At 50.6% G+C, this 24,657-nt stretch overlaps 8 protein-coding genes across 8 annotated transcripts; 4 read left to right on the top strand and 4 right to left on the bottom strand.

Annotated features, from left to right (window-relative positions):
- Positions 1–278: 278 nt before the first annotated feature.
- ACET3X_005308 (uncharacterized protein) lies at positions 279–2,950 on the top strand (the record flags this gene model as incomplete). Its single annotated transcript, XM_069451499.1, has 4 exons — positions 279–817; positions 872–953; positions 993–1,543; positions 1,609–2,950. 4 exons carry the CDS (start codon positions 279–281, stop codon positions 2,948–2,950), a joined length of 2,514 nt encoding a protein of 837 aa, XP_069307352.1.
- Positions 2,951–3,120: 170 nt separating this feature from the next.
- ACET3X_005307 (uncharacterized protein) lies at positions 3,121–4,547 on the bottom strand. Its single transcript, XM_069451498.1, has 4 exons — positions 4,352–4,547; positions 3,856–4,299; positions 3,439–3,783; positions 3,121–3,375 (listed from the first exon to the last, which is right to left on the bottom strand). The coding sequence occupies exons 1-4, from the start codon at positions 4,534–4,536 to the stop codon at positions 3,186–3,188; spliced, it is 1,164 nt and encodes a 387-aa protein (XP_069307351.1). The 5' UTR covers positions 4,537–4,547; the 3' UTR covers positions 3,121–3,185.
- A 3,279-nt stretch (positions 4,548–7,826) lies between these two features.
- Positions 7,827–9,342, top strand: ACET3X_005306 (uncharacterized protein; the record flags this gene model as incomplete). The annotated part of the gene is made up of 6 exons (XM_069451497.1): positions 7,827–7,860; positions 7,912–8,059; positions 8,118–8,409; positions 8,475–8,600; positions 8,654–8,803; positions 8,857–9,342. The coding sequence occupies 6 exons, from the start codon at positions 7,827–7,829 to the stop codon at positions 9,340–9,342; spliced, it is 1,236 nt and encodes a 411-aa protein (XP_069307350.1).
- A 504-nt stretch (positions 9,343–9,846) lies between these two features.
- Positions 9,847–11,272, bottom strand: ACET3X_005305 (uncharacterized protein; the record flags this gene model as incomplete). The annotated part of the gene is made up of 3 exons (XM_069451496.1): positions 9,847–10,111; positions 10,160–10,979; positions 11,035–11,272. The coding sequence occupies 3 exons, from the start codon at positions 11,270–11,272 to the stop codon at positions 9,847–9,849; spliced, it is 1,323 nt and encodes a 440-aa protein (XP_069307349.1).
- Positions 11,273–11,936: 664 nt separating this feature from the next.
- On the bottom strand, positions 11,937–16,369 carry ACET3X_005304 (uncharacterized protein; the record flags this gene model as incomplete). Its single annotated transcript, XM_069451495.1, has 5 exons — positions 11,937–12,527; positions 12,583–13,767; positions 13,824–15,781; positions 15,832–15,984; positions 16,039–16,369. 5 exons carry the CDS (start codon positions 16,367–16,369, stop codon positions 11,937–11,939), a joined length of 4,218 nt encoding a protein of 1,405 aa, XP_069307348.1.
- Positions 16,370–17,254: 885 nt separating this feature from the next.
- Positions 17,255–20,199, bottom strand: ACET3X_005303 (uncharacterized protein). The gene is made up of 4 exons (XM_069451493.1): positions 19,860–20,199; positions 19,511–19,794; positions 19,323–19,447; positions 17,255–19,263 (listed from the first exon to the last, which is right to left on the bottom strand). The coding sequence occupies exons 1-4, from the start codon at positions 20,158–20,160 to the stop codon at positions 18,576–18,578; spliced, it is 1,398 nt and encodes a 465-aa protein (XP_069307347.1). The 5' UTR covers positions 20,161–20,199; the 3' UTR covers positions 17,255–18,575.
- Positions 20,200–21,328: 1,129 nt separating this feature from the next.
- ACET3X_005302 (uncharacterized protein) lies at positions 21,329–21,942 on the top strand (the record flags this gene model as incomplete). The annotated part of the gene is made up of 2 exons (XM_069451492.1): positions 21,329–21,676; positions 21,727–21,942. 2 exons carry the CDS (start codon positions 21,329–21,331, stop codon positions 21,940–21,942), a joined length of 564 nt encoding a protein of 187 aa, XP_069307346.1.
- A 487-nt stretch (positions 21,943–22,429) lies between these two features.
- Positions 22,430–23,929, top strand: ACET3X_005301 (uncharacterized protein; the record flags this gene model as incomplete). Its single annotated transcript, XM_069451491.1, has 4 exons — positions 22,430–22,642; positions 22,741–22,847; positions 22,896–23,467; positions 23,519–23,929. The coding sequence occupies exons 2-4, from the start codon at positions 22,829–22,831 to the stop codon at positions 23,927–23,929; spliced, it is 1,002 nt and encodes a 333-aa protein (XP_069307345.1). The 5' UTR covers positions 22,430–22,642; positions 22,741–22,828.
- Between the last annotated feature and the right edge of the window lie 728 nt (positions 23,930–24,657).

The raw sequence follows: 24,657 nt of genomic DNA, 5'->3' as shown, positions 1-24,657 counted from the left end.
CCCAAGCAGATTTGTGACGTTCTAGCAGTGATCAGTGGGTATGGCCCGACTAAACTTATACCCGTCCCCATGGGGCCCCAGACATTGCCGATCTTGACTATATTGAGCCAAATACAGTTAGTGCTCCCCCACGGCCGAAAGTTCCGTGCCAAGGATGGACCACGGTTCTTTCGTACGAAGTAGTATCACAATGTCTTGCTATAAGTATACTTGGTGCGAGTCACGATATCTCGAAGGAAGACAGGCATTAACGTCCATCCCTACACCCGACCTCCATCATGCCAATGCTCGAGCATGTTCCTACCGGCTATCAAGCTGCCACCGCAGCAGAAGCATCAAAGACAGGTGTTCAGTTGCAGTCTAACTCAGGTGACTTCACATTCACGTTTGATGCATTACGACCTGGCCTATTCCGAACAACGTTCACCTCGCCAAAGCACCTGTTGCCACCGCACCGAGCAACTCCGGTGCCAAACAAGGCCCTGGACGATGCAAATGCAAGCGTGATCACATCAAATGCTACTTCAAAATCATTAGCCGTCGATGGCGTGACCGCGAATGTGGATTGGGAAAGTGGTGTACCCATTGTTTCAATCACACTTCCTGGCCAGAAAACACCTATCCACACCGATCTTCCCAACCGTTCATATGCCGCTGATGGACCTGGAGTATCCCACTACACGCGGTACAATCATGGAACACTTCATCTTGGTCTTGGCGAGAAGCCAGCACCCATGGATCTATCGAACCGTCACTTCGTTCTCTCGGCTACTGATTCTTTCGGCTACGATGTGTACCGCACAGATCCCTTATACAAGTATGAAAGATCCCTGTACGAATAGCGTGTGAGGCATAGGCTGACTTCGTCTAGACATATCCCACTCCTTGTCAACGCTACACCGGACGGCTGTGTTGGTGTCTTTTCAACATCGCATGCTCGCGGCTACTACTCTGTTGGCTCTGAAATGGATGGAATGTGGGGACGTTTCAAGGTCTACCGCCAGGACTACGGTGGCCTCGAGGAGTATCTGCTAGTTGGAAAGACTCTACCAGACATCGTGCGTATTTACGCTGATCTCGTTGGTTACCCATTACTAGTCCCGCGATGGGCGTTCGGCTACCTGGCCGGCGGTATGAAATACTCAATGACGGACAATCCACCCGCAAGCCAGAGTATGATGGAGTTTGCTGCGAAGTTGAAGAAATACGACATCCCTTGCTCTGGCATGCAAATGTCATCTGGCTATACGGTTGCAGAGACGGAGCCGAAGACGCGCAATGTGTTTACATGGAACAAACACCGGTTTCCTGATCCAAAAGGCTGGATCGATGCTTACCACAAGGAGGGCATCAGGCTTATCGCCAACGTCAAGCCATACGTTTTGGGCACACATCCAGAGTATCAAAAGCTCAAGGAGGCTGGTGCATTCTTCACGGATTCTTTGACGTTGGCATCTGCTGAGGCGAGACTATGGAGTGCGGGTGGTGGTGAGAGCGGGGTCGGTGGTCATATTGACTTCACTTCCAAAGTTGGATACAAATGGTAGGCAGATTCCCATGCAAGAACCGTATGTGAGACATGCGCTAACTTTTTACACCTAAATCTAGGTGGTATGATGGAATCCGCCAATTGAAGCGAGAAGGCATCGATTGTATCTGGAATGATAACAACGAATACACTGTCCCGCACGATGGCTGGCAGTGCGCATTGGATGAACCAACAGTTATCCAAGAGCCCAAGAGCGGCAATTATGGCAAAGACATTGGATTCTGGGGCCGCGCGCTCAACACGGAGCTGATGGGTAAATCCTCACATGACGCCTCCCTCGACATAGAGCCCTCACAACGTCCGTTCATCCTGACCCGTAGCGCTACTGCCGGAACACTCCGCTATTGTGCCAGCGCCTGGAGCGGCGACAACGTAACATCTTGGCCAGGCATGAAAGGAGCGAATGCGTTATCTCTCACCGCCGGGGTTTGCTTGATGCAATGCTACGGCCATGATATAGGCGGATTCGAAGGCCCACAGCCGAGTCCCGAACTCCTAGTCCGCTGGTGCCAACAAGGCATCTACAGTCCGCGCTTCGCTATCAATTGCTTCAAGACCGGCAACGACAATAGTGTCGGCGATGTTATTGAGCCTTGGATGTATCCAGAGGTCACAGGCTTGATTCGCGATACTATCAAGCGCCGTTACGAACTCATTCCTTACCTGTATTCGCTGGCCCTGCATTCCCATATGACTGCAACGCCGCCACAACGTTGGACTGGTTGGGGATATGAGAATGATCCTGAGATCTGGGCGAACAAGGTGCTGACCGACGGCGAAACACAGTACTGGCTTGGCGACGCATTACTGGTCGGTGGTGTTTTTACTCCAGGTGCTGAAACTGCTAGCATGTATCTCCCCAAGGACTCAGCAGACCCCGATGGCGCATTTCTAGATCTGAACAACGAGCCGCAGATATACTATAACGCTGGACAGTGGGTCGATATCCCAGCGCATTGGAAATCTAGCATTCCCGTGCTGGCGAAAGTAGGAACTGCAATTCCAGTCGGACGTGCCGAACAAGTCCTCTCGGTAGGCGAGATTACCAATCCAGCGAATCTACCACAAGACGACTACCGTGCTGTGGAGATTTTCCCTCCGAAGGCTTCTTCGAAAGGAAAAGAGTATACATCTGTTTGGTATGAAGACGATGGTGTTTCGCCGCCACCGGCCAAGATCTCCGTCTTCACGGTCAAGTACGAGACGACTGAAACTCAAGTACTGGTCCAGTATGAAGAGAAACTGCAAGAAGGTTTCAGTCCGCATTGGAAGGAGCTAGAGATCATCCTGCCAAGAGGTGATACGAGGAGCGTGGTGTTCAACGGGGCGGATGCGGCGAAATCGGGAGTTGATAAGCTAGGGAGGGAGAAGTGGAAAGGTGGAATCGAGAACAGAAAGTGAGCAAGTCGCCATCGCAGGGGGGATATTAGAATCACTACACAGTGAATATTACTCTGACATTGTCATGCTGTGCGCTTGCCGCGGTTACCTTGCCTTCCTCCCTTGAATGGTGATGCGCATGCGACCTTTTGTGCATATTCGAAGATCATATCATATTTTTGAACCACTATGCTTTGTGTTGGGATTTCCGCGTGAGACTGGAGATTGTAAAGTGACTACGAAAGAGCAGCATTTCCTACGAGTATATGTAACAGAATGGCCCAGCAAGAGTATTCAATGCATCTCCAATGGTGATATTTGGCGTCCCAACATACTTTCCCATTGTGATCGTGTCGTTGAGCGTGCCGTTAGGTCCTTGACCCCCAATGAGCGTGCGTCCGCTGATTGCATATTGTCTATTTGCAATATCTTGGTTTTGCCACGTCCTGAATGATAAGGAACCGGTTAACATACGTATCGAAGCTGACTTGCATGGAATGTTAACTTACCACCATACTCTATCGATCATGCCGTGATGAGGAAAGAATGCTGGATCTGCGGGTGAGTTGTAGAAATCTGAGCCAGCATCTCCTCCAATAGTGTAATGTCCACCCGTGTGTACACCCATGAAGTTCTTCGCAAACTCTCCCTGGTACACTGTTTGGAAGCGCGCAATGTCTTTGATCTGGATGAGAGAGGAGACTTCGAAGTCACGCGTGGAATTTGCGGCCTGTAGACTGATGTCGCGAGAAAGACAGCGCGGGTTGTAGCCCAAACCATTGGCTTGTGGATTTGGTGGTAGACCACCAGGGACCTTCAACATTGATTGCAGAGGGCCCATATTGATCTTCCAACTAGAATTTCGTAAGCACACATAACAATAAAGGTCGCGGTTCTGTGCTGCTCATTCGCCGGAAGATGCTTACTCTTTGAATGGACCGGAAGTGACACAACCGCCTCCTGTGCCAGGTTGCAGCTTCATGAGGCATGTGTCTTCGTACGGAAAGCAAGAATAATTCCTCCCAGGAATGTACTCGCCGTCACCAGACATACTGTATCTACTGCCATCGAAAAACGGTCCGCTTTTTGGGTCGTGCGACCAGTGAGCCCAGTTGTAGTAGGGTTGATAACCCTTGTACCCACACTCATTACGGAGCATCTGTTCAAATGTCCAGGTAAAGTACCGATGCCATGACAGGAAGTTTGCTGTTCCGTGAATAGAGAGCGATTGCTGAATGTGTGTCACGACTAAATCGTCGTATCGACTCTTTGCCCCCGCGGCGATAGCAACTGGGGTTCTCGCTGGCTTCTGCCCAAGGCACTGCACCGCTCTGATATAATCACGTTTCTCCGGGTTTGAAAGAGACGCCCTGGAGTCCACAGTTAGCGGAAGCTCTCTCGAATCATTTCTGTCAGACATACCATTCCTTTCTGACATATGCAGTTTCTAGAGTACATTTTTCTGCATTTGGATAGCCGTGTTCAGCGACATATGCCTTCAAGTTGACCAGGCCCTCGTGGGCCAGTTTGTCATTCTCCATGAACTTTGCCTTTGGTGCAGCACTGGCGACGGCCAGCAGGCCAGCCAGGACGAGTGCCAATCTCATGCGGAGAAGCGAACGAAAGAGCCGTGAAAACAATCCCCCAGCAGCGTGGGAAAAAGGCGTCAGTTCTTATAGCTCCACAGCCGTGGATTACTTGGCAAGGCACATGAAAGCCCAGGATTCTGCGCAAGCTTGTCGAAGGAATAACCAGGTCTACGGATCGATTGTAGGGATATGAAAGGAATAATCGGGAATGCCGACGGTCTGGAAGGTAAACTGACAGGCATCGAGTGCATGTAGAGGTTTAGCTCGATATCTTTAGGAGGCATATCGCCGCTGTATAGATGAGTAGCTCTATCGCGTCGAGCAGTGATGCCTCAAGGGCTACTTGCATGCAAAGTGTCTGACCAATGAGCACAATGAGAGAAGTACTAGCGTGCTCATCTGCCATGTTGATGCTGTAGGACGCAGGGTAGAAAGTCCCCTGCATTTACGCCCTGCTGCATGGCCAGGTAGCATCTCAGGCTATTGCCATCAGTCTGAACCGGGGCATTTTCTCGAGGCAGGCAAACTCCATGCTGATCGAAGTATTCTAATGCACGTGTGATTGTACCATGCTAAGATAAGGGCAGTGTAAAACTCATTTGGTCGTGCGGCAGGAAGGCGAAAGTGGTGGGTGATAAGCTGTGGAGCGGAGGCAGCAAGGGTCATAGCATGGCGCGAAGACGCCTCAGACCTGCAGCGGCAGAGACGACCGGCCCGCTCACTAGCCATGTCAAGATTCCATCTACTTGGCTCCATCAGCCTTCGCATGCTCCGCAACCATTCGCCTTGGTGGTACCACAGCAGACTGCGCCATTTAGGCCATGTTTGCAATATTTTTCATGTATGGCGAGTTGTAGTTGGAGGATGCTTACAATCCCCGTAGATGCAGCTTCGCGACGCGTCCACCAGACCCGCTGGCCCAGCAAATGTCCTTCCCAACGCACTCTACAGCATCAAACGTTCCATTAGCGATGCCCGCCCAATTCCTTCCTCCATCGATAGTAAAATCCGAGCCGCTAGTACCCACCGCGACCGCTACCTGTCTCCTACCAGGCACCCAACTGACGCCCGATCTATAACCGCGCGGAAATGAGTCAGCCTTGTGCCAGCTTGCACCGCCATCGCTCGACCAGGCGGCAGTGTTATTGCTGGCTGAGGGCTGTTCGTAATCGCCGCCGACCGCAATACCGTGTCGCGCGTCGCGAAACCGTACGGAGAACACTCCAGCTGCTGCGCCACCAGCGATGGACGAGTTTGCGACTCGCCAGCCGTGGCTGACACTCGAGGAGGTGGTGTAAAAGATACGTCCCGGATCAACGCCTCCAGTCGCAATGTACCATCGGCCTGCTGCAGCTTCAATACACTGCCCACTAGCCGCGAAGCCAAATTCGCCCTCCAGCGCTGGCGGCATTGTTGCATTTGAAACGATGGCCCAATGCGCACCACCGTCCCACGTCTCCAGTAACCGGAACTTGCCTTGGACAGGATCGCTCATGGCAACACCATGACCTTCCCTTCCCTTCTTCGTCTCGAATGCCATACAATCATAAAAGGCCGCTTCTTCTTCATTGGTGAACGTGCGTCTCCAATTCTCTCCGCCATCTCTTGTGATGTATATGCGGGAAAGATCCCCCTCACCAATTGATAATGCCACAGCAAGGTTCCTAGAGAAGGCTTGAATGTCGCGGAACTGGAAGTCTGATGCATTCTCCGTGGCCGTAAATCTTGGAGACACGTTCGTCCATGTCGAACCTGAGTCGGTGGTCCTTAGAACAGTTCCATTGGTCCCTGAAACCCAAACGGTCTTTTCATCAACGGGCGAGAGGCCGCGAAACTGCTGTTTACTGTTTGTTGGTGTAATCTCCCATGAAAGAGGCTTTGGAGATGGCGGATGCGCAAGCGTGAACGAGGCGACGGGAAGCAGGAGAGCAAGTATCTTCATGACGGGATTTCGCACGCACTACGAGACGTGGAGGTATACAGAAACAATCGTATAGGAAGAGGAGGATTATGTTCGAGAAATGAAGTGCTATCAAAAGGTAGCTATCTTTATTAGCACCATATCTATAGGGTACCCCGCAACGGCCATTAGCCTCGATAGGAAGGTGCGACATTCGCCACCAGAAGCAGACCGATCGACCTGAATGTCCAAATATCCCGACCGGGTACTTGTTGATGGTACAATTGGTAGTCGACTCTCAACCCAAGGTCACGAATATCCGAGTTCATGTTTGCGCCAAGTCTTTCGTTTCTGGTTAGATTCTCACTGTCGTTTATCACCTTGACCGAAGCCGGGCGAAAACACTAGCCAAAAGGTATGTCTAGTGTTTCTAGCGAGCTTTGAATGGGCTTTTCTTATTGTTTGCTCCAGTAAGAGACGGAATGATGCGAACTTGACTTCGTTCGCTATGAGAGATCGAATGGGGTTTGCTTGAATAGCTCCGGCGTATGTAAAAAGGCGATCGAATGCGCCTCGCTGAAAGGATTCAGGGGGACATGATGCCACGAGATTCAAGTTTCCTGCGCACAGTGCTCTTTCAGAAGAACTGTTGAGAGGCATTGGCGAAATAAGACATTACATCGCCTTCCTATTAGTCTCCTCGATAGCACTGTTGGAGTAGCGTTGAGTGGTAAGTCAGTCCAAGTCTCTTTGATCCGATGTGAGGCTTCACGGTTTTATAACAGTGAGGACATATGCTACCTGCACGATTCAATAGCGACCTCGGGACCATTCGTTCGACTCTCAAGCTTTCTCGGCGTCACTCGGCCGAAGACGTAGCGCTGACATTATTGTCCACTCCAGGATCATATCGCTTGGCAAAGATCAAACACTGGCACGCGAAGCACCAGGAGGGCGCAGCTTCAAGTAGACTTTGGTATTCATGGCTTGGCATTTCAACAGGTTGTCAAGGACGGTCCGTATTGCGTACTGACCATACTTCTGACAAGGTGCTTGGGCTCATACTAGACTACGGGGAAGCCCTTCTGATAGGACAGCGTCGTGGAGACTCAGGACCATCTCCTCGGCCGAGTTTCACGGAAAGGGGCAGCCAAACCATGTCGCAGCGTGGATACTACAATCATTTTCCCTGGGCACTCCAGCCCAGCAGCCAAGCAGGCATGCATGATGCCACAATGGCTGTGCATGCAGAGAAGCTTGCGAGAAAGTTTCATGGCACTATTCTAGCACGCTGGACACGTATGACCTGAGCAATAAATGCGTTCACATTTCACCGTCTTTACTCGAATCATCAACTGCAGGTCCTCACTTGTAGATATCCACCAACCCTGACTGCATACTAGGCGAGATGGCAAAATGCGACAACCCTCTGAGCGTGGGAGGTATGCTACTCCAAACTGTTTATTCATCATTCATTGTCTGATCTTGAGTAGTTCACGAGAAGCCACTGTTTGGAAACATGACAGCGCATGAGCTTCTCATCACGATAGCTACCGCAAGCTCAATCATTGCGATATCACTCTCATTCTATCTAGTCTATCGCCATCTGACAAACTACACGCAACCGAAGTTGCAGAAGCTGTGCGTTTTCGGCCACTCCGCCCTACTCTATACAAGAGAAACTGACACAACCCTGTAGAATTATTCGCATCGTGCTCATGGTACCAATCTATACCATCTGCTGTACCTTGAGCATACCGTTCTACGAGTCTAGCATCTACCTAGGATCAGTGTACGAATTCTACGAGTCACTCGTCATCGCTTCGTTCTTCCTGCTGCTCTGCAGATACCTCCATACCGACCTTCATTCGGTGCGGCAGCTCTTCTCCATCGTTGAGCCCCAACCGTGGGTGTTTCCGATACGGATATTCAGGAAATATGTGCTTCGTCGGAAGACGAGCAATACGCCTAATGGCTCCAAGTACTTTAACGTTAGTGGTTACCAAATCACCCCTAGTTTGCCATGTTGCTGACGTGTCCTCCCGCTATGCAACAGATCATTTGGGTTTGCATCCTCCAGTTCTGTGTTATCAAGTTCTTTGCCGCTCTCACGAAATGCATCACTGAAGCTCTCGACGTTTACTGCAAGACTTCCAACGATGCAAATCATGCTAAGATATGGGTGTGTAGCCAACAAGCAACCTCTAGGTCAATACTAACACGCTTCCCACACAGATCCAAGTTATCGAGATGATCTCACTCGTCACTGCTATGATTTGCCTCTTGCAGTTCTACAAGCAAACTAAGCTCGAGCTTGCTGTCCATCGACCGCTGTTGAAATTCACAGCCATCAAGCTCGTAGTCTTCCTCTTCTACGTGCAGAGCGTAAGTCCTCCGACACCGCACTTCGGTGGCACAGAAGACGCTGACATATCTAGTTCGTATTTGGTCATCTCACGAAGAAAGGCGGCGCAATGAGTCCGACTGACAGTATCTCATACCCTTCGCTAGCTGTCGGTATCCCAAAAACCGTGCTGTGCGTGGAGATGGCGCTGGTCTCGATGCTTCATCTATACGCATACCCATACGACGTGTTCCAGACATACAAGGCAGTCGATAATTCGGAAGAGAGTGGCGTCCGCGATATTGACAGTGGGGACGATGAGGCGATGGAGCTTTCATCGCAGGAAGACTCAGCCATTCGGCCAGGGAATATGCACTGGACAAGGGCCATCATCCATGTTTTGAGTTTCAAAGACCTCTGGCGGGCACTACGTTACGCGTACCACGGCGTGGTAGACCACCGTCGAAGTCCGACAGCGGCCCAGCATTCAGAGACGCACCGTGGACAGGATGTGCGCCCATTTGTGACGACTAGCCTGGCAGAAGCGTTGGATGTGATGAAGAGACGCAACAACAACTGAACGGCTTATTCTCAGCTAAAGCAAGATGCACGTCTATGCTTCAACAATATCATAGACATATTTTTGAATGAGTCATTTATTCTCGTAGACTATTGTTTAAGCTCTGTGAAGAGAAACGACATGTCCAAAGTGTTGAAACACCTCATGTCTTCGTAACCCCGTATCTGTCGGCGATTTGTGCTCCTTCGTTTTCCCTGCCCACTTTTTCCCCTCATGCAAATGAAAACGGCCCGGATAGAACGTCAGCACACAGTATCTACCGTATCTACCGTATACGTGCACGTCCCTAGTAAGGCTGTTTCCGAAGGACCTAGTGAACGCTGCAGGAAGGCTGTGCACATCCACATGGTTGATACAATGTATACCTCCTTCGGACGAATCTAGGAAATCAAAAGCGTGATTCACGTGACGCTGACGACGACAGCAGGAAATCAGATTTATAGGCATTCTTAGTGTATCGCGCTTCGAAACTCGCTCGGCGATGGATTTTGAATAGGTGCACTTTTACATGTGCTCAATCGCGGCTTCTGTAGCTTTCAGAGCGCCGACAACAGCGAAGCAGATCATGGGCGATATCGCGTAGCTAATGGTAAGGAACTTGGCGACAGTCATCTTCATCGACTCGGCTGCGCCCGTGACATCAGTGAGGGCGACTAATATCATAGCGGGAGGACCGGTAGGCATAAGCATCATCGAGAACCAAAGCATGGGGTCTGCATCGAGAAGCTTTGTCTTGGATGCGACTGCCCAGATCAAGGGTATGCTTATCCTATTGGCAATTAGCTGGATGATCTTGCTATGGCTACTGTAAACTTACAAGGGCCAGATGATGAATCTAATCAATGTGACGATTGCCAAACTTCCTTTGCGAACTTCGCCACTATTCTCACCGCGCTTCATTCGCAGCATGCTGGTGCTGAGTTTTACTCCAACAACGATGATCTGGGTTGAAGCAAAGAGATCGCCAATATTCTTGATAGCGGTGGTAAGCCAAGCGTTGAGGTATCCGCCCTCGTTGCTAGGACTGAAAAAGAGGCGATGGAGAGCTGGCGTAAGTCCAATGACGGCGCCGACAATGGCACCTAGCAACGGAGCATTGGCGAATTGCCATGTAATGTCCAATGTCTCTTGCAGCCACGGCGACAAATCGTTGTACCACTTTTGTGTTTTGAGATATCCCCTCTTCTCGATGCGATTGGTGGGCTTGGTAATGCGCTGTGGTAGCAGAGACGTCTCCTCGTTGATGAGTCCGTCAGGGCCTCGCTCCATGTCACTGCTCTCACCTTCCTCGTTTGCCTGACCGTCGTCTTGATTGTCTTCGCCTTCTTGTTCGTCCGACGCATCCTCGTCTCCTGGCCTTAGCAGCCTAGGACCCAGGCTGAATGTGAGCGAGTTACTGATCATGGCATTCACCAGAAAGTACGACTCGGCACGATCCATAGCCTGGCTGCCGGATTCGCCACCAATGAGTATAGAATCGAGAATTTGGGTCTGTTTGAGCGACTGGATGAGAAGAAGCGGGAGCGAAGTTGTGTTGTTGAAAGCGATGGCTGGTGCGACCCAGGCTGGTAGTTTGAAGATGCGCGTAAGGAGGCGACCGACCAGGACGGAAAGCAATGTGTAGGATATCGACCATACTGGCAATTCGCGTAAGCCTTGATTTCATCGACCGTATGATGGAGTGGGACTTACTCAGGACAGGTATATATCTTACTCCGGTGTCTTGATGCAAATTGGAGCCAATCTTATAGATCAACAGGGCCGGCAGAAACATGCGCACACATAGCTTCGACACTTGCTTCGCCGCTTCGGGAGATAGAAGATTGCATTGCGCTGCAACAACGCCAAAGGCAATAGTCAGGAGGACTGAGAAGGCAGCTTGGATGGCGCCCGTAAAGGGTACAATGAGTTCGCCTGCAGCCACACCCATGATTGGAAGTTGATGGTGGTGGTAGGATGCAGCAGGAAGGTCAACAGCGGCTGTGTTGTAAGGAAAAAACGTGAAACCGGCACGATGTCGGTCCCAGGCTAGAGTGATGGAGCACTCGAGCTAGTTCTTGAGTAAAGGACTGGAGATATGGAGTTTAGCATCCTCGTTGGCGTCGCGCACGCGACTTGTGCGCGTTCCTGAGCCATGACGTCGGCGCAGCGGGCCAGCGTCGAAGACGCCAATCCCACGCCGCGACGCTATCACTGGGACCAGTCCATCTTTTCATTTCTTTTGCACCTCGATTGGAGACGAGGAACTAGGCGCCAAGGATATATGATGAGCTGTGTCTCGTACTCTCGGCAACTAGGTAGATTGGGACGTGTGAGGGGAACAGGGCGTCGATGGAAACCTGGCAAACTTGGTGAGTGTGGAGATTGTCGATTGCGCACGTGTGGGGCCGCGGAGGCTGGCGCTTTACATAGTAACGCCAGCCCATTCACGTGCCCTCGCCTCTTCACACCTCGCCAACTTCAAGCGTTTGTCAGGAAAAGTGGTAGCATTAGGATATCTAAAAAGTCCAAGTCTAAACAACGCCACCCATGCAACGCTAGGATATCTCTACAATCTATGCTCTTCCGTCTCCGCCTCGAACAACACCGACGCTTCATGCCGCCTTCTTGGTAGCCTTGGTCCTCAACTTCATCATAATGTATACCAGCATGTAACTGCTCACCGAGAACAACACGACGATAGCAGCGTTTCTCCACCCATAGTATTCCTCCGCCAAGTTCAGCGTCCGCAGATAGTCTGCTCCCGTGTTGTACTGGCACACGCGGCAATCGGCCGTGGCTTCGGGGTTGAGCAGGTTGACACCGGCGCCCATGCCTTGCTGGTAGACGGAGAGGTACTCGCCACACGTCTGGTTCGCAGCCGGATCGAAGATGGCCAGTTCGCTTGTGTTGCAGTCCACGTCTGCCGACCAGGTGGTGAAGACGAGGGTAGAGGACATGAGGTAGTTGAAGGGGTCAAGGTAATAGATCCAGTACCTCCAGAACGGCTCAATCTGGCTGTATGGGACGAGAACTCCGCAGAACGACACAAGAGTTGTCACGAAGAGAGGATTGACAAGCGAAGCGAACACTGCATTGGGAGAGTATGCGGCGATCATCTGGCCAATGCCGGTGTAGAGGAACTCGTAAACAAGCACAACGAAGAATGTGCTGCCAGCGTACTTTGCGGCCGAGGGTAGACCAGCCTAACACAGCATTAGTATGTTTTTCGCGATGCGATTTGCTCAGGGATAGACTCACAGTAAAGTACCAGCACACGAAGTACATGACCGCACATACTATCAGATAAGGAATTTCCGAAACGATCAGACCCGTCACGAACGGTGCCCAGTGGTATGTCTTACTCTTCTTCTCGCGCGTCTCGTAAACATCACGGCGCTGGATGAACAGCGGCTGTAGCTGAGAGATGACACCAGGAGCCACAAAGATGAAGCTGAAGACAGTGAATAGCCGCAGCTGCAAGTCTTGAAGACTGTCGCCAATCATCCAGAAGCTGAAACCGTTGAGCAGGGCTAGCAGAATATGCATCAGCACCTTGTTGTTAACGTACTCGGTGTTGCGGAACAACGAGACGTTCATGCGATGGGTCACGATCTTGACTTGCTCCCACATGGGTGCAGCAAATTCATGACCATCGTCGACGGTACCCGGTGGCTTCGCGGCAGCGTCCGCGATGATGTTGTCGAGCTCTTCGGAGATCTTCTGGCACTGGGGGGATTCAAGCCAAACCTTGTTCCAATCAGTTTCCTTGGAAAGACTGCCCGTAACGACCTCGATCATGTGCTCAGCGGGGTTCGCCTCGCGTGGGCAAGGCGCGCCATGGCTCTCGAAGTAAGACTTGACCGTGCTTGCATTGTCACCAATGTCGCCAAAGTAGACCGTCTTGCCACCCTTTGCGAGCAAGAGGAGCGTGTCGAACTGCTCAAACAGCTGGGCTGATGGCTGATGGATTGTGACAAGAACTGCCTGTCCGACCTCCGCAAGCTTGCGTAGGAAGCGCACCGTGGTGAAAGCAGCTTCTCCGTCGAGGCCAGATGTCGGTTCGTCAAGGAAGATCAGAATGCTTGGCTTCGACACCAGCTCAACGCCAATTGTCAACCGTTTGCGTTGCTCGATGGAGAGACCAGCACCGGGTCTGCCGATCAGGGTATGCTCAATGTCATGGAGTTGTAGGAGATCGATAATGGTGTCAACATAGCGAAGTTTCTCCTCTCGCGGTGTCTCACGAGACTGTCGGAGGAGAGCGGAGAATTCCAAAGCCTCGCGCACCGTGGATAGCGACTCGTGTACGTCCATCTGTTCAACATAGCCTGCTGATCGCTGGAATGAGACGGGGAGGTCACGTCCGTCGACCATGATAGATCCATGGATCGTGCCATCGGTTTTGCGCTGAGCGAGAACGTCGAGTAGTGTTGTTTTGCCGGCCTTGAAAAAATGTTAGCATTGAGACGCATATGCAGGGACTCTAGATTGTTACTTACGCCTGACGATCCCATCAAGGCCCCGAGGGTGCCTGGCTTCACAAAACCCTGAACGTTGTCGAGGAGGACGCGATCACCCGAAGGAGTCTTAACCGTGTACGTAAGGTTCTTCCAGGTGAAGATGGAGGTGTTGCGGATGAGTTGGTTGGCGAGTGCTCCGTCCGAGTTGGAAGACTCGGAGCTGGCTTGCGGCTTCTCAACAGCTTGCGATTCCTCATCATTGGCTTGAATATGGGTGTTCTTCTTCTGCTTCTCCCTAGGAATGAGGAGTCCACGACCGCCTTCGCCCATCTCCTTCCACTTTGAGGTGAAGACAATGGTAACTGCGACGAAGAAGAAATACCATGCGAAGATGATGCCGACGTTGCGCCAGAGATGGCTGTGGCTGAAGGACATGGAGGCAAGGTACTGGTCTCCTGTAACCGTGCTTGCTCCAGGTTGAGCGCCACCAACACCCATGCATGCCTGGCCGCCTTCGCCAGGTACGTATCCTGGTCCAGTAGGAACCAGGTTCGGGCCTACACACGGTACCTCAACGTTGTGGAACTCGTTACCGAGCAAAGCTTCGAATCCGTAAGACATGGGGTTGATCCAGAAGATCCACACGAACCAAGGCTTCATGTCAGGCTTGACGATCATGTATCCCATGTACATGAAGAGGGCTGAAACCAAGAGACCTGAAGCTTTGGTCGCTGCATCGAACGTCGGGAAAGCAGCACCTATCATTCGGAAACAAGCAGTCATAGTCATAGCCGATGCGAAGATGATGAGCCAGTACGTGAAGAAAGCTGAGGCTGAAGTCTCGAGTCCGACCATGAAGTAGAGGACGATTCCAAAGTGCGTCATCTGGAATAACATAAACGGTATGTCGGTAGCAATCTGAGCGATGACGAAAGCGGCGGGGTAATGCATGGCGAATGATCGATGTTTGGCCAAGACAGGTCTTCCAGTGAAAGAGTCCGTCACCTCTCCAAGTCCCACATAGGCAGGGTAGAGAAGACTGAAGAACAATGCGCCACCCTTGAGAAAGAGACCGGCCGAGTGGTCTGGTGCCGAGTAGAACAACGATCCAGCGACGAGAGCTTGGACGAAAGCAGAGACTTGCTTCACGATGAGCACAGGCTTGTCACCCCACAATATCTGATACTGTCGAGTGACAGCCGTCCTGACCTGGGAGTAGAAACTCGTGGTTACTACTGTGTCCTTTGGAAGACCCTTATGCTTGTCGCGGGCAGCCATCTCCTTGAATTCGATCGTATTTTGCTTCGCTTCGTCGGTTTCGGGGTAATTGAGTTCCGCCACCATTCTGGCCTTGATGGATGACTGGTCGTATGCTGCCCGTACTTCTTCGCCGTTGCGCGGAAACCTCGCCTCGTAGCCTTTGGCGATGGCGCGCACGTCCGGCGTCGTGACGCTGGTGAGGTAGTCGGCTTGGTTTGCTGCTGGATCGCAGAGGAAGCCAAGATCCTGCATGAAGGGGACAGCCTCCTCCCGTGGACCATAGAAGATCTGCTTGCCCTCATCAAGGATAAGCACCTTGTCGAACTGCTCATAGATACCGTTGCCAGCTTGGTACAGGGTTGCGATGGTAGTCAATCCAAGTATGTCGGTCATGGCACGCATAGCCTTGGTCCAGTCCAATGCTGTTCCAGCATCAAGACCTCTGGTGGAGTTGTCCCAGCAAAAGACGCTGCCGCGCGTAGCAAGACATTCCAGGATAGAAACGCGCTTTCGTTCACCACCGGACACACCGCGAATGTACTCGTCTCCAACCTTGGTATCGTGAGTGTGCTCGATACCAAGTGACTTGAGTAGAAACTCTTTGTACACCTTGGCGTACTGCTCGTGGCTTGTGATGCCAGGTGGAAGGTTGTAGGGGACCTTCATACGCGTCGCGAAGTCAAGGGTAGCGCCAACAGACATGGTAGGGAAGAAGATCTCATCTTCCGTGTTCATGACTGCGTTCAGGTTAGCATCTGCAGTGTCGCTTCATCGAAAGAAAACATACTTATTTGACCACGATACGCCTTGGCTTCATCGCTGGACATGGAACCAAAGGAGACGTCGCCCTCGATCTCAGCGTAACCTAACCGGTGATTCGATAGGACGTTGAGAAGTGATGTGCACCCGGCTCCCGGATTACCTAGGACAAGGAGCATCTCTGTGACGAATTAGCACTGATCTCCTCTATACTCGCAAAGTAGATGCGACATACCTCCAGGCTTCACGCATCCATATGAATTGTCGATGATGGTCTTCAGTGGAGCATTCTTTCCGCCCTTTCCAAACGGGTTCAGCTGCGACAGAACGTTCTCATTGAAGAGGGCATCATTGCTGACGCCCTTGACTGTGAGGTTCTTCCATGTCACACCCAGCTTTCGGGGCTTGCCGCCGTCTGCTTCGTCGCGCTCCTTGAGTATCTCAACTTCTCGGGTGATTGACCATGCGTCGCTGTCCTTGGGCAAAGTCTTGTAGGGGGTTATGGATTCGTGGTCGCCGTCGACACGCTCGGTGCTTGTACCAGAAAGGGGCGTTGCTGACTGCATCGCGTATGCAATGTCGTACAATTACGACGGATGTGATCAGAATGAACTGATATTATTATACAAAAGGTCTAAAAAACTATGGCATGAAAGACGAAGCAATGAAAGTTCGATGACTGGAAACAGAGAGCAGCCAGAAATGCCTATCCATATAGCCAAATACCAAATTGTGCCATGTACACCATCTCTGACAGAGATCTGTAGATACCCCGTGCGCCATCTCGCGAGTCGCTTGGCCGGAGGGACGTCAAACCGCATATTTTTGTTGCGTAGATAGCGTTTGTAGAGTACGGCCGTAAGGCCAAGACCAAAGCGACCAAAGCGACAAAGTGCTTTTTTGCGCTATTCGGGCCGTTGTGTGCTGCCACGAGAGTCGGAGCATCAACACGCCGCCCTGTGTCCATGTAGCCCCGACTATGCGCCTTAACACAGAACGGACTTTAAATTTGCCCATTCATTGCAGAGGTCCGATTCCTCTGATTCGCCAGCTCTTTTGCTTGCTAGAGTGCTTATGGTAGATGCTTTGTGTCTAGTTCCAGATCTCTTGTCGCACGATACTTGAACCGCGCACCGTATCGCGATCGCCCGTGTTCTTCTTTCGTGTGCCTGAAGATTCTTCTCACCCAAGTACTGAGCAACATGTGAAGCCGTGGTTACAGTGAACACGCGTTGAGTAGAGCGCGCTGCGTGTTGCAGTATGCAGACAACGATCATATGGGAGGCTACCTAGGTACTTTGCGAATGTGCGCGTCACTGTGACAAGCCATGCTCGTCATCTACCATGGTATCGGGCACAAACAACCCATGTGGGCCGCTAGTAGGGCTGAGGGCCGATTTACGCAGGAGTACATATTACGTACGCTGACATAGATTGGATGATATAACGACTGTTCATTAGCAGGGAGCTGTCTAGAACCTGTCTGATTCAGCGTGTCTATATACAAAACTCATTGCCGATGGCTATCGTGAATACAGTGTCATAGAAGACACATTTTCCTTGTGCATCGGGACTGCGAAGGCATGCGGAGAGCCGGTGAGAGACAACGCTTACATCACGGAACAATAGACACGGGTATCGGCCGGCTCATTAGAAGCTTCTTGATAGCTGCCTATCCAGATATTTCCCGTCTCTCAACAACACCGGAACAACGTACAGCTGGTACCTCACAGGCGGCAGTTACGATAACCAACCCCACATTGCAGTCGTCAGTCTTACTTTGTAAGCATGTGCTGACATGAGACGGATCCGAACGACGCCTACACGGAGGTTTGACATGTGTATCACTTGGCGTAACATGTGATCCGAAGTTGAACTTTCGCGAGACAGCTTAGCAAGCGCGTGTACAGGCTTATCGTATAACCTTGGAATGTTATCAGGGCAGTTATCTGACCAATACACTGGTTCAGATTAGATATTAAATGTCTTCGCTCCGATAGATGATGAATGGCGTGATTCGAGATAAGTATTGCATGTGTATTCTGTGCCAGTGTCAAGCTTGCCAGAGATACCTAGGTACACCGCTCAGTTGCGGATATAAGATGTGGTATAGCTCTTCAGGTTGGGTAGAAAGGCCGTGGACATATTCTAAGGTTGCGGCAAATTAAAGAAGAATCGGACTCGTGCGTTTGATGGGAGCTTAGTGTTTCGATGCTTTTTGTTACGAGCTAGCGTCAAACACAATTGCTCATACACGCGCACCAATGGCATCGTCCTGTACTACCCGCTTCCTCCAAATTCTCGAGACGGTGGAAGGTACTGCACCACTCTAGACGCATGAGAAGGACAAATGTGCCAACTGCGCGAGAGTCATACCTGTTGGGAATGAATCGCAAGCGTACAACAACGTCGACGAAAGAGGCTTAGTCTCCGAATATTAAGGCCCGCAGCTAACCATCTTTTGACCCAACAGGGATGAGTACTGCAAGTAACAAGGAAAAGCCCGCGCCCGCAACTCTGACTGTTACGCAGACTCGGGCGCTCATCATGAAGGGTGTCGTCTGTACTTCCTCATGGTGCAGCGACTGGGTGTTGATTTACAAATGGCGTGGAAAAGCGTGTCGATTTTCGGCTATGCACTATACTCCAGAAGGCACGAGTGCGTAGAGTTGCCTTTGGGTCTCTGGTGGAGACCTATTGTATGGCAATTGTTATTGGGTTGTGCTTTGGGGAACGGTTGATTGTACTCCAGAGGCCTCGCTAGCAGTGTGATCAGATGACACTGAAAGCCTCCTCCCATCGCTGACGAAATTGTTCTTCCACGCGCTGTGTCTTGTACCAAAGTACGCTTTTGATGCACTGAGAGAATTCGTCCCATGAATGTAACTCCATATCACGAGCAACGGACATAGCTTTCGCAGTGAACCAGGCACGTGTCAACGCGTCCTGTGATGCGACCATCCCCACGGTCAAAATCCACAGAGCCAGGGGTCCATTTGCAATTGCTGATGCAGGTAGAAGACTTTCGATGTTCCTTTTGAGTTCCGTGACCAGAGAGGACTGCAGATGCATGTGCGAGAAGTAAGTTGGCCCATGAATGATGAGCATATACAGCGCTATAGCATATCGAATGCATTGAGATGCTGAAATCAAGCTTGAGTGTCCAGGTTGTGACTTGTCCGGCGACCAGGCCAAGAGCTTGTGTAGCAGGTAGCATGTCAAATCATGGAGATCCGTGGTGGAGAGCTTGTGCTCGCGTGGTACGTGAAATAGATGGTGCAGCCGCAGGAATACCTCGTTTATGGAAGGATCCAGCTCGAAATTGAGAAGGCCAGGAGGAAGTTGATCTCGAGAGGTGGCTTGTGGTTCGAGCCACTGAGGTATTGGTGCTATTCCGTCGCCAAGGCCTATATCATCCTGTACCTTGAATTGTGGAGTTTGCTTCAGTATCAGTGAAACCCTAGTAGCGAGTATTAATATAGTATGTACAGAGGGCGGAATAGCAGCTGAACCACTTACCAGGAAACCATGCGTGCTGTAAGAGGGCTGGTAATTTTCAAAAGACGTATGCCTCCTCGCAATCGTACCATTTCCTTAACACCGTCAACGTGCATATTGCCAGCTGTCGTATTGCCTTTGCCAAACTGTAAGACCAGATGTCAGCCGATCACATGCGATGAATATTCAAGTCTAGAAAACCAGTATACCTCTATAGCGGCGAGTGTAACAACGGAATCCATAGTTTCGTCTTGAGAAGCTAACAGCGGGTCGTTAACTCGTTGTCGAACCAATGAGATGGAATCTGCCATGAGGACTTCCGAATTTTCAAAGCCTTTCTGAGCTCTCAGCTCAACATCCAAGGATGCAGTCTGAAGGCTGACGTGGAATAGAGCTGGGTCTTGCAGTGCAAGGGGCCACCACGACACAACAAACGGGTTTGACGTTGGTTTGAGATCTAATGGATAGTACTGAAAGGCAATGTTTGACAAGACTAGACTTGGTCAGTCATGATGAGTGATGCCCTGGGTCGACTGCGGTATAACTTCTGCTACCTACAATGAAGGATCAATTGCTGCACACGAGCCCGAGGTAGTCTCGTCGTTGGATAGGCGTCGAACGGATCGAAAGCTTGACTTCCAGGATCGATCCATAGTACTGGGGAGGAAAGTGATTCTTTCTGGACGACACCTTCGTTATGAGAGTTTGTTGTCTCGGGAGGCGACAGGGTAAGCGGCTCGTTCGCATAAACACAGCTGGTTTTCCTCTTGAGACATCGTGAGCATTGGGGTGTGCGAAGATCGCAGCTCAACTTGGATCTCGCACAAGCATCGCAGGATCTTCTGAGCGTCCTGCGCATATCGAGATGAAGATCCAAGGTTCGAGCATGACTTCTGGGCATGAAGGATAGATGGAGCTCGGCGCAGCGGGAAGTCGGGGGTCACTCGCTTACATTAGCGTTGGCAGGGATTGACGAAACGGTGTCCCCGTGCCCACCTGCATCACGTCGGCTGTCCCTCATCCGACAACGCGCACTCTTCCTGTCTTGTGCAACATTCGTATCCCAAAGATGCTGAAGTCGATTACCTCTATCCATCCCGAGAATACCCATGCCATTTTCAGACCCATTGCAACTGGACAGCACGGGGGCGTGCAGTCATTGGGCGAATGAGAGAGATCCTGGCCCAAAGACATGGACGCGCAACGGTTCTGCTAGATGTGAGCAGTGAAATTTCTCGCAAGGCTATGAATTCTCTTGCCAAGTCTCTAACCATTCTACTGTTTACACAAAAATATATCGCATGGTCTTGATAATATGGCGATAACTCAAAAGTTTTAAAGCAGCTTTCCTGCTGAATGCACCAATCACGTTACAAAACCATGGTGAGTTTGGTAAACGAATATTAGGCATCACGCTGCTTGCCCATCCAGAATCAGCCCTCAAATCTCCAACACGAAGGCTCTTTTTACGCAAGGAAACCCTCTGCTCACATAATCTATTTCTTGACTCCAATACGTTCAACCGCCACCCTGATCGCCACCCAGTCAAATTCACAGCAAATCTCGACCTTCTAGAAGCCCAGTCGTCCTCATTTTACGATATTGCGGGGAAGCCCAGAATGGTCCGATCGACTGCCAACCTCGCTGTCCTTCACATTGGTGATACCCGAGACGAGGGTTATTAGGCCTGGGTTGCAGCTCGCTTAATATGGGTAAATATGTATAGCATGCAGTCGAGAGTAGACGGAACGGCTACTAGATATTGGAACTAAAGAGATGGTAGAGTGCTATACGGTGGCCAGAATTTGTGGTCTAGAGACGATGTAGATCTAGTAGCAAAGCTTGGAGTGGCAGCCGCTGGGCATATAAGACGAAGGCGAAATCACGATCGTTGTGAGAAGGCATCGGATGCATACACATTAACCTCGCATCAAGCTCATCATTGTTCGGCTCAGAGACTTGTACCGCGCTCCAAATACTGCTGCACCATCAATACCCCAGTTCCCACCTCACCTCCACCGCCAACGATGCGGTCCCTCTTCTCAGTCGTCGCCCTTCCGCTCTTAGCCCTAGCCGCTCCACCTACTTCTCCAACAATAACACGCATCGTCTTCTCTGGCTCAGGATGTCCGAATGATTCCGGTTCCGTGAAAACAGATAGTGCGACCCTCAGCGACACTGCCGGCGTCTCCTTCACGCAGCTCAAAGGCGACTCAACAGACAATTGTGCCGTACACATCCAATCGGCTGGGGCGAGTGCTGGCTGGCAGGTCGCTGTCCGACAGGTTGATTATGTCGGCGATGTTAATTTGAAGGGGAACAGTGGGCTTGATACGTACACGCAGGTGTTCTGGAGTGAAAATGCCGGAAACACTGTAAGTCTTATCACTTTTGGCAGGACATATAACATGCTGATCATGTAAAGGGTGTACTTACCGGCGGTCTTACGTGCGCCGGTTCTGAGATCAAAGATTACATCACCGTACGAAGCAGCACTGCGGACCTCAAGTGGTCGAAGTGTACTGGTGTGGACGGCAACCCCGGTATCTTGAATGTTAACTTTAGACCAGTCATTCAAGGTGACTTTGGGACGTATGATTTCAAACACGCTGCTTGGAAGCTGGAGTGGCGGAGATGCTAAATGGTCGGACAGATTGCGCATAAGATATCATAGGTGTGTATATAGACAGAGTTCCGTTTTGTTTCTAGGAGAATGTAACGATAGATGCATTGATGCAACTCTTCCAAGGTTGTTTTATATTTTACAGACTGCACTTCACCCACTCCTGCTCACCAGTATCACAAACCATACAAATCAGTAAGAATTACTTCTACTGCTCCCACAAGATACACAGCAGACAATGATCTCAGACAGCTGCAGCTGAGGGCGTGATGACATCAAGGCGGAAATACAAAAACCAAACAGACGAAATTAGTGTCTCCAGAACCATCCTCGATTGGCGCATCCTCCGGCGCCCCGATTCATGATGGGCCTAACAAAAGGCTGTACATGAAATAGTTAGATCAGGGGTCGCACACGGCGCGACTGCCAACAACCGACGCGTCTAGCGCGATTCGATCGTGAACCAGCGGGCCGACGTCATCCTATCGCGACCAAGACGCCAACCACCTGCATCATCATCATCATCTACTTCACTTTGTCCGCGACAACATCTGGATCGCAAAGTATAGGGAGCACCAACGTCAAACCTGGAAAGCAAGTCTCAAAGAAATGTAGCCGGCAATGAGCCACCAGCTCCGCACTCAGCGGAATTCCGCACCTTTGGCAGTCTCTCGGAAAGGGGTCTATGTGCGCCTCTCTCCATCGACCTGATCCATTGGTTCGTACAATCCTGATAAGCAGTGAGCGGATTTGATATCAAGGCAAGGAGCGACGCACGTTGAGCTTATAGTGACTCGCAGCGGACATCCGCAATAGGCAACCATGTAACAGCGCATTTCAGCTAACAGTACTCCCATTGTTAAATCGAATCAAACCGGACTTGACACGACAAACACCCTCAACGATGGAAGAACCTTCAGCTGGTAAGATACCACACCCCGTACCACACTTCCCACTAACATTGTCCCCAGAGTTGGCCTTCGCAGCCTTTATCGAAGACAGATTCTGCTTCGCCCTTCCCTTCGATCTAGTAGACAACAGCCTCGAAGCTTATGCGCCTATACGTATGAATCATGGGTCTTTCCAGTTACAGTTGAACGAGCTTGAACGCAACCTCGATATATCGAAACCGGCCTATATCGTTCTCCGCCGAGGCGACTCACTCACATTCATCACATATGCACCGTTCCGTGTTGAGGAAGAACTTCGAAAACTTTTCCTCGAATGCAGACATAGTGTCGTACAACAACTTGGTGCAGGGCACATATCATGCTCGATTATATGCAAGGAAATCGCAGAGATTACGGACGCTCGATCCTGGGTAGAACGAGATGCGGATGCTATCTCATTCGGTACCGCAAGCACCCAATGCGATAAAAAGGAGTCTTGTGGTTGCTCTGAGCATAGCAAGAGTGGTTTGAAAGACGTAGGATACAGGAAGAATAAATGTCGGCTTTGCGATCGTCGCATGAAGAACAAGATCTCTTCTGAAGCTCTGGATGCATTTACGGAGCTACATGCTCCATGTACAGCCGTGCAGATCGTAGGTATTCATGACAATATGCACGGTCAGTACAATCGCTAATCTTCCTAGTTCGTTGACGTCGCCACCGAAACTCTCGAACTGAACTACATCAAGAACGGCTTGATCCCTGAACATGTCGCAGCGACACTTCCAGATGACAAACCCAGCTTCACCTTCTATCGCCACCCAGAGACTCAGCTGCTCTACTTCATATTTCACTCGCCCGATAATGCCACGGTTCAGGAGCGTATGAAGCACACAATGGCTATACCAGGTCTCATCAACGTGCATTCACAAGACCAGAATGTGCATGTAGACCAGAAGATTGAGATACACGATCCAGAAGACTTGGTCTTCGAAGCAAAAGACGAGCGTGTTGGCAAATTTAGGAGCGTATATTTGAGGAACAAGTTCGAGGGGACGGAGAGCACGTACGAAAATCTGGAAGCTGACAAGATCTTCTACGATGAGGTTAGATAATATAAGCATGGTACTGCCATCAATCTTCGTATTCATTCCAATCATTCCCCAGCTGTATAGCCTCCAGATACAACGCTCGAGTAGCTCTTCTAGGAGGACTGTTTATGACAAAGAACTGAAAGGCTTCTCCGAATGTGTCTTTGAGGACCACGTCATCGTATTCAGATCTAACTGTCTGCACGCGCTATCGAGGCTGTGATGGGCAGCAACGAGTTCTATTTATAACGCGGTTTTGTCGTCGAGCTCGATATGTGGGTACTCTTTTATGACAAGGTATATTTGGGACACCATGACATTAATCAACCGTAGCCTGACAAATCAAGACGTGAAAGTAAGGCTTTATCTGTGGTATTTCATACGCCCTAGACACTGCCAAGTCTTGTTCGTTTTACTTCATATATATCGGGCGTCAAGCATACCGCACGAATACACTGGATGAAGTGTCATCTGTAAACGTTAATTTGGAAGAGCATATTGAGATTGTGGCATACAAAGAGCACACCAGCACCACTAGCAACAATAATATCCCCGCTGACGAAATTCAACCTACAAATCTATTCTGAAATGTCTCACGGTCAACTGGCGCCCAGAAATCTTCTACCCGCCCCTGGGCTCCCTCTACACCGTTAAATATATTATCCATCAAGCACGTATCCATGATATTCACAGTTTCCACCCAAACATCCATCTCGCGAAACGTATACCGATCGTGAAGATGGAGTTTCTGT

This window comes from Alternaria dauci, chromosome 4, assembly GCF_042100115.1.
Source record: "Alternaria dauci strain A2016 chromosome 4, whole genome shotgun sequence".
Taxonomy (NCBI): domain Eukaryota; kingdom Fungi; phylum Ascomycota; class Dothideomycetes; order Pleosporales; family Pleosporaceae; genus Alternaria; species Alternaria dauci.
This window is presented reverse-complemented; position numbering and strand designations above follow the sequence as displayed.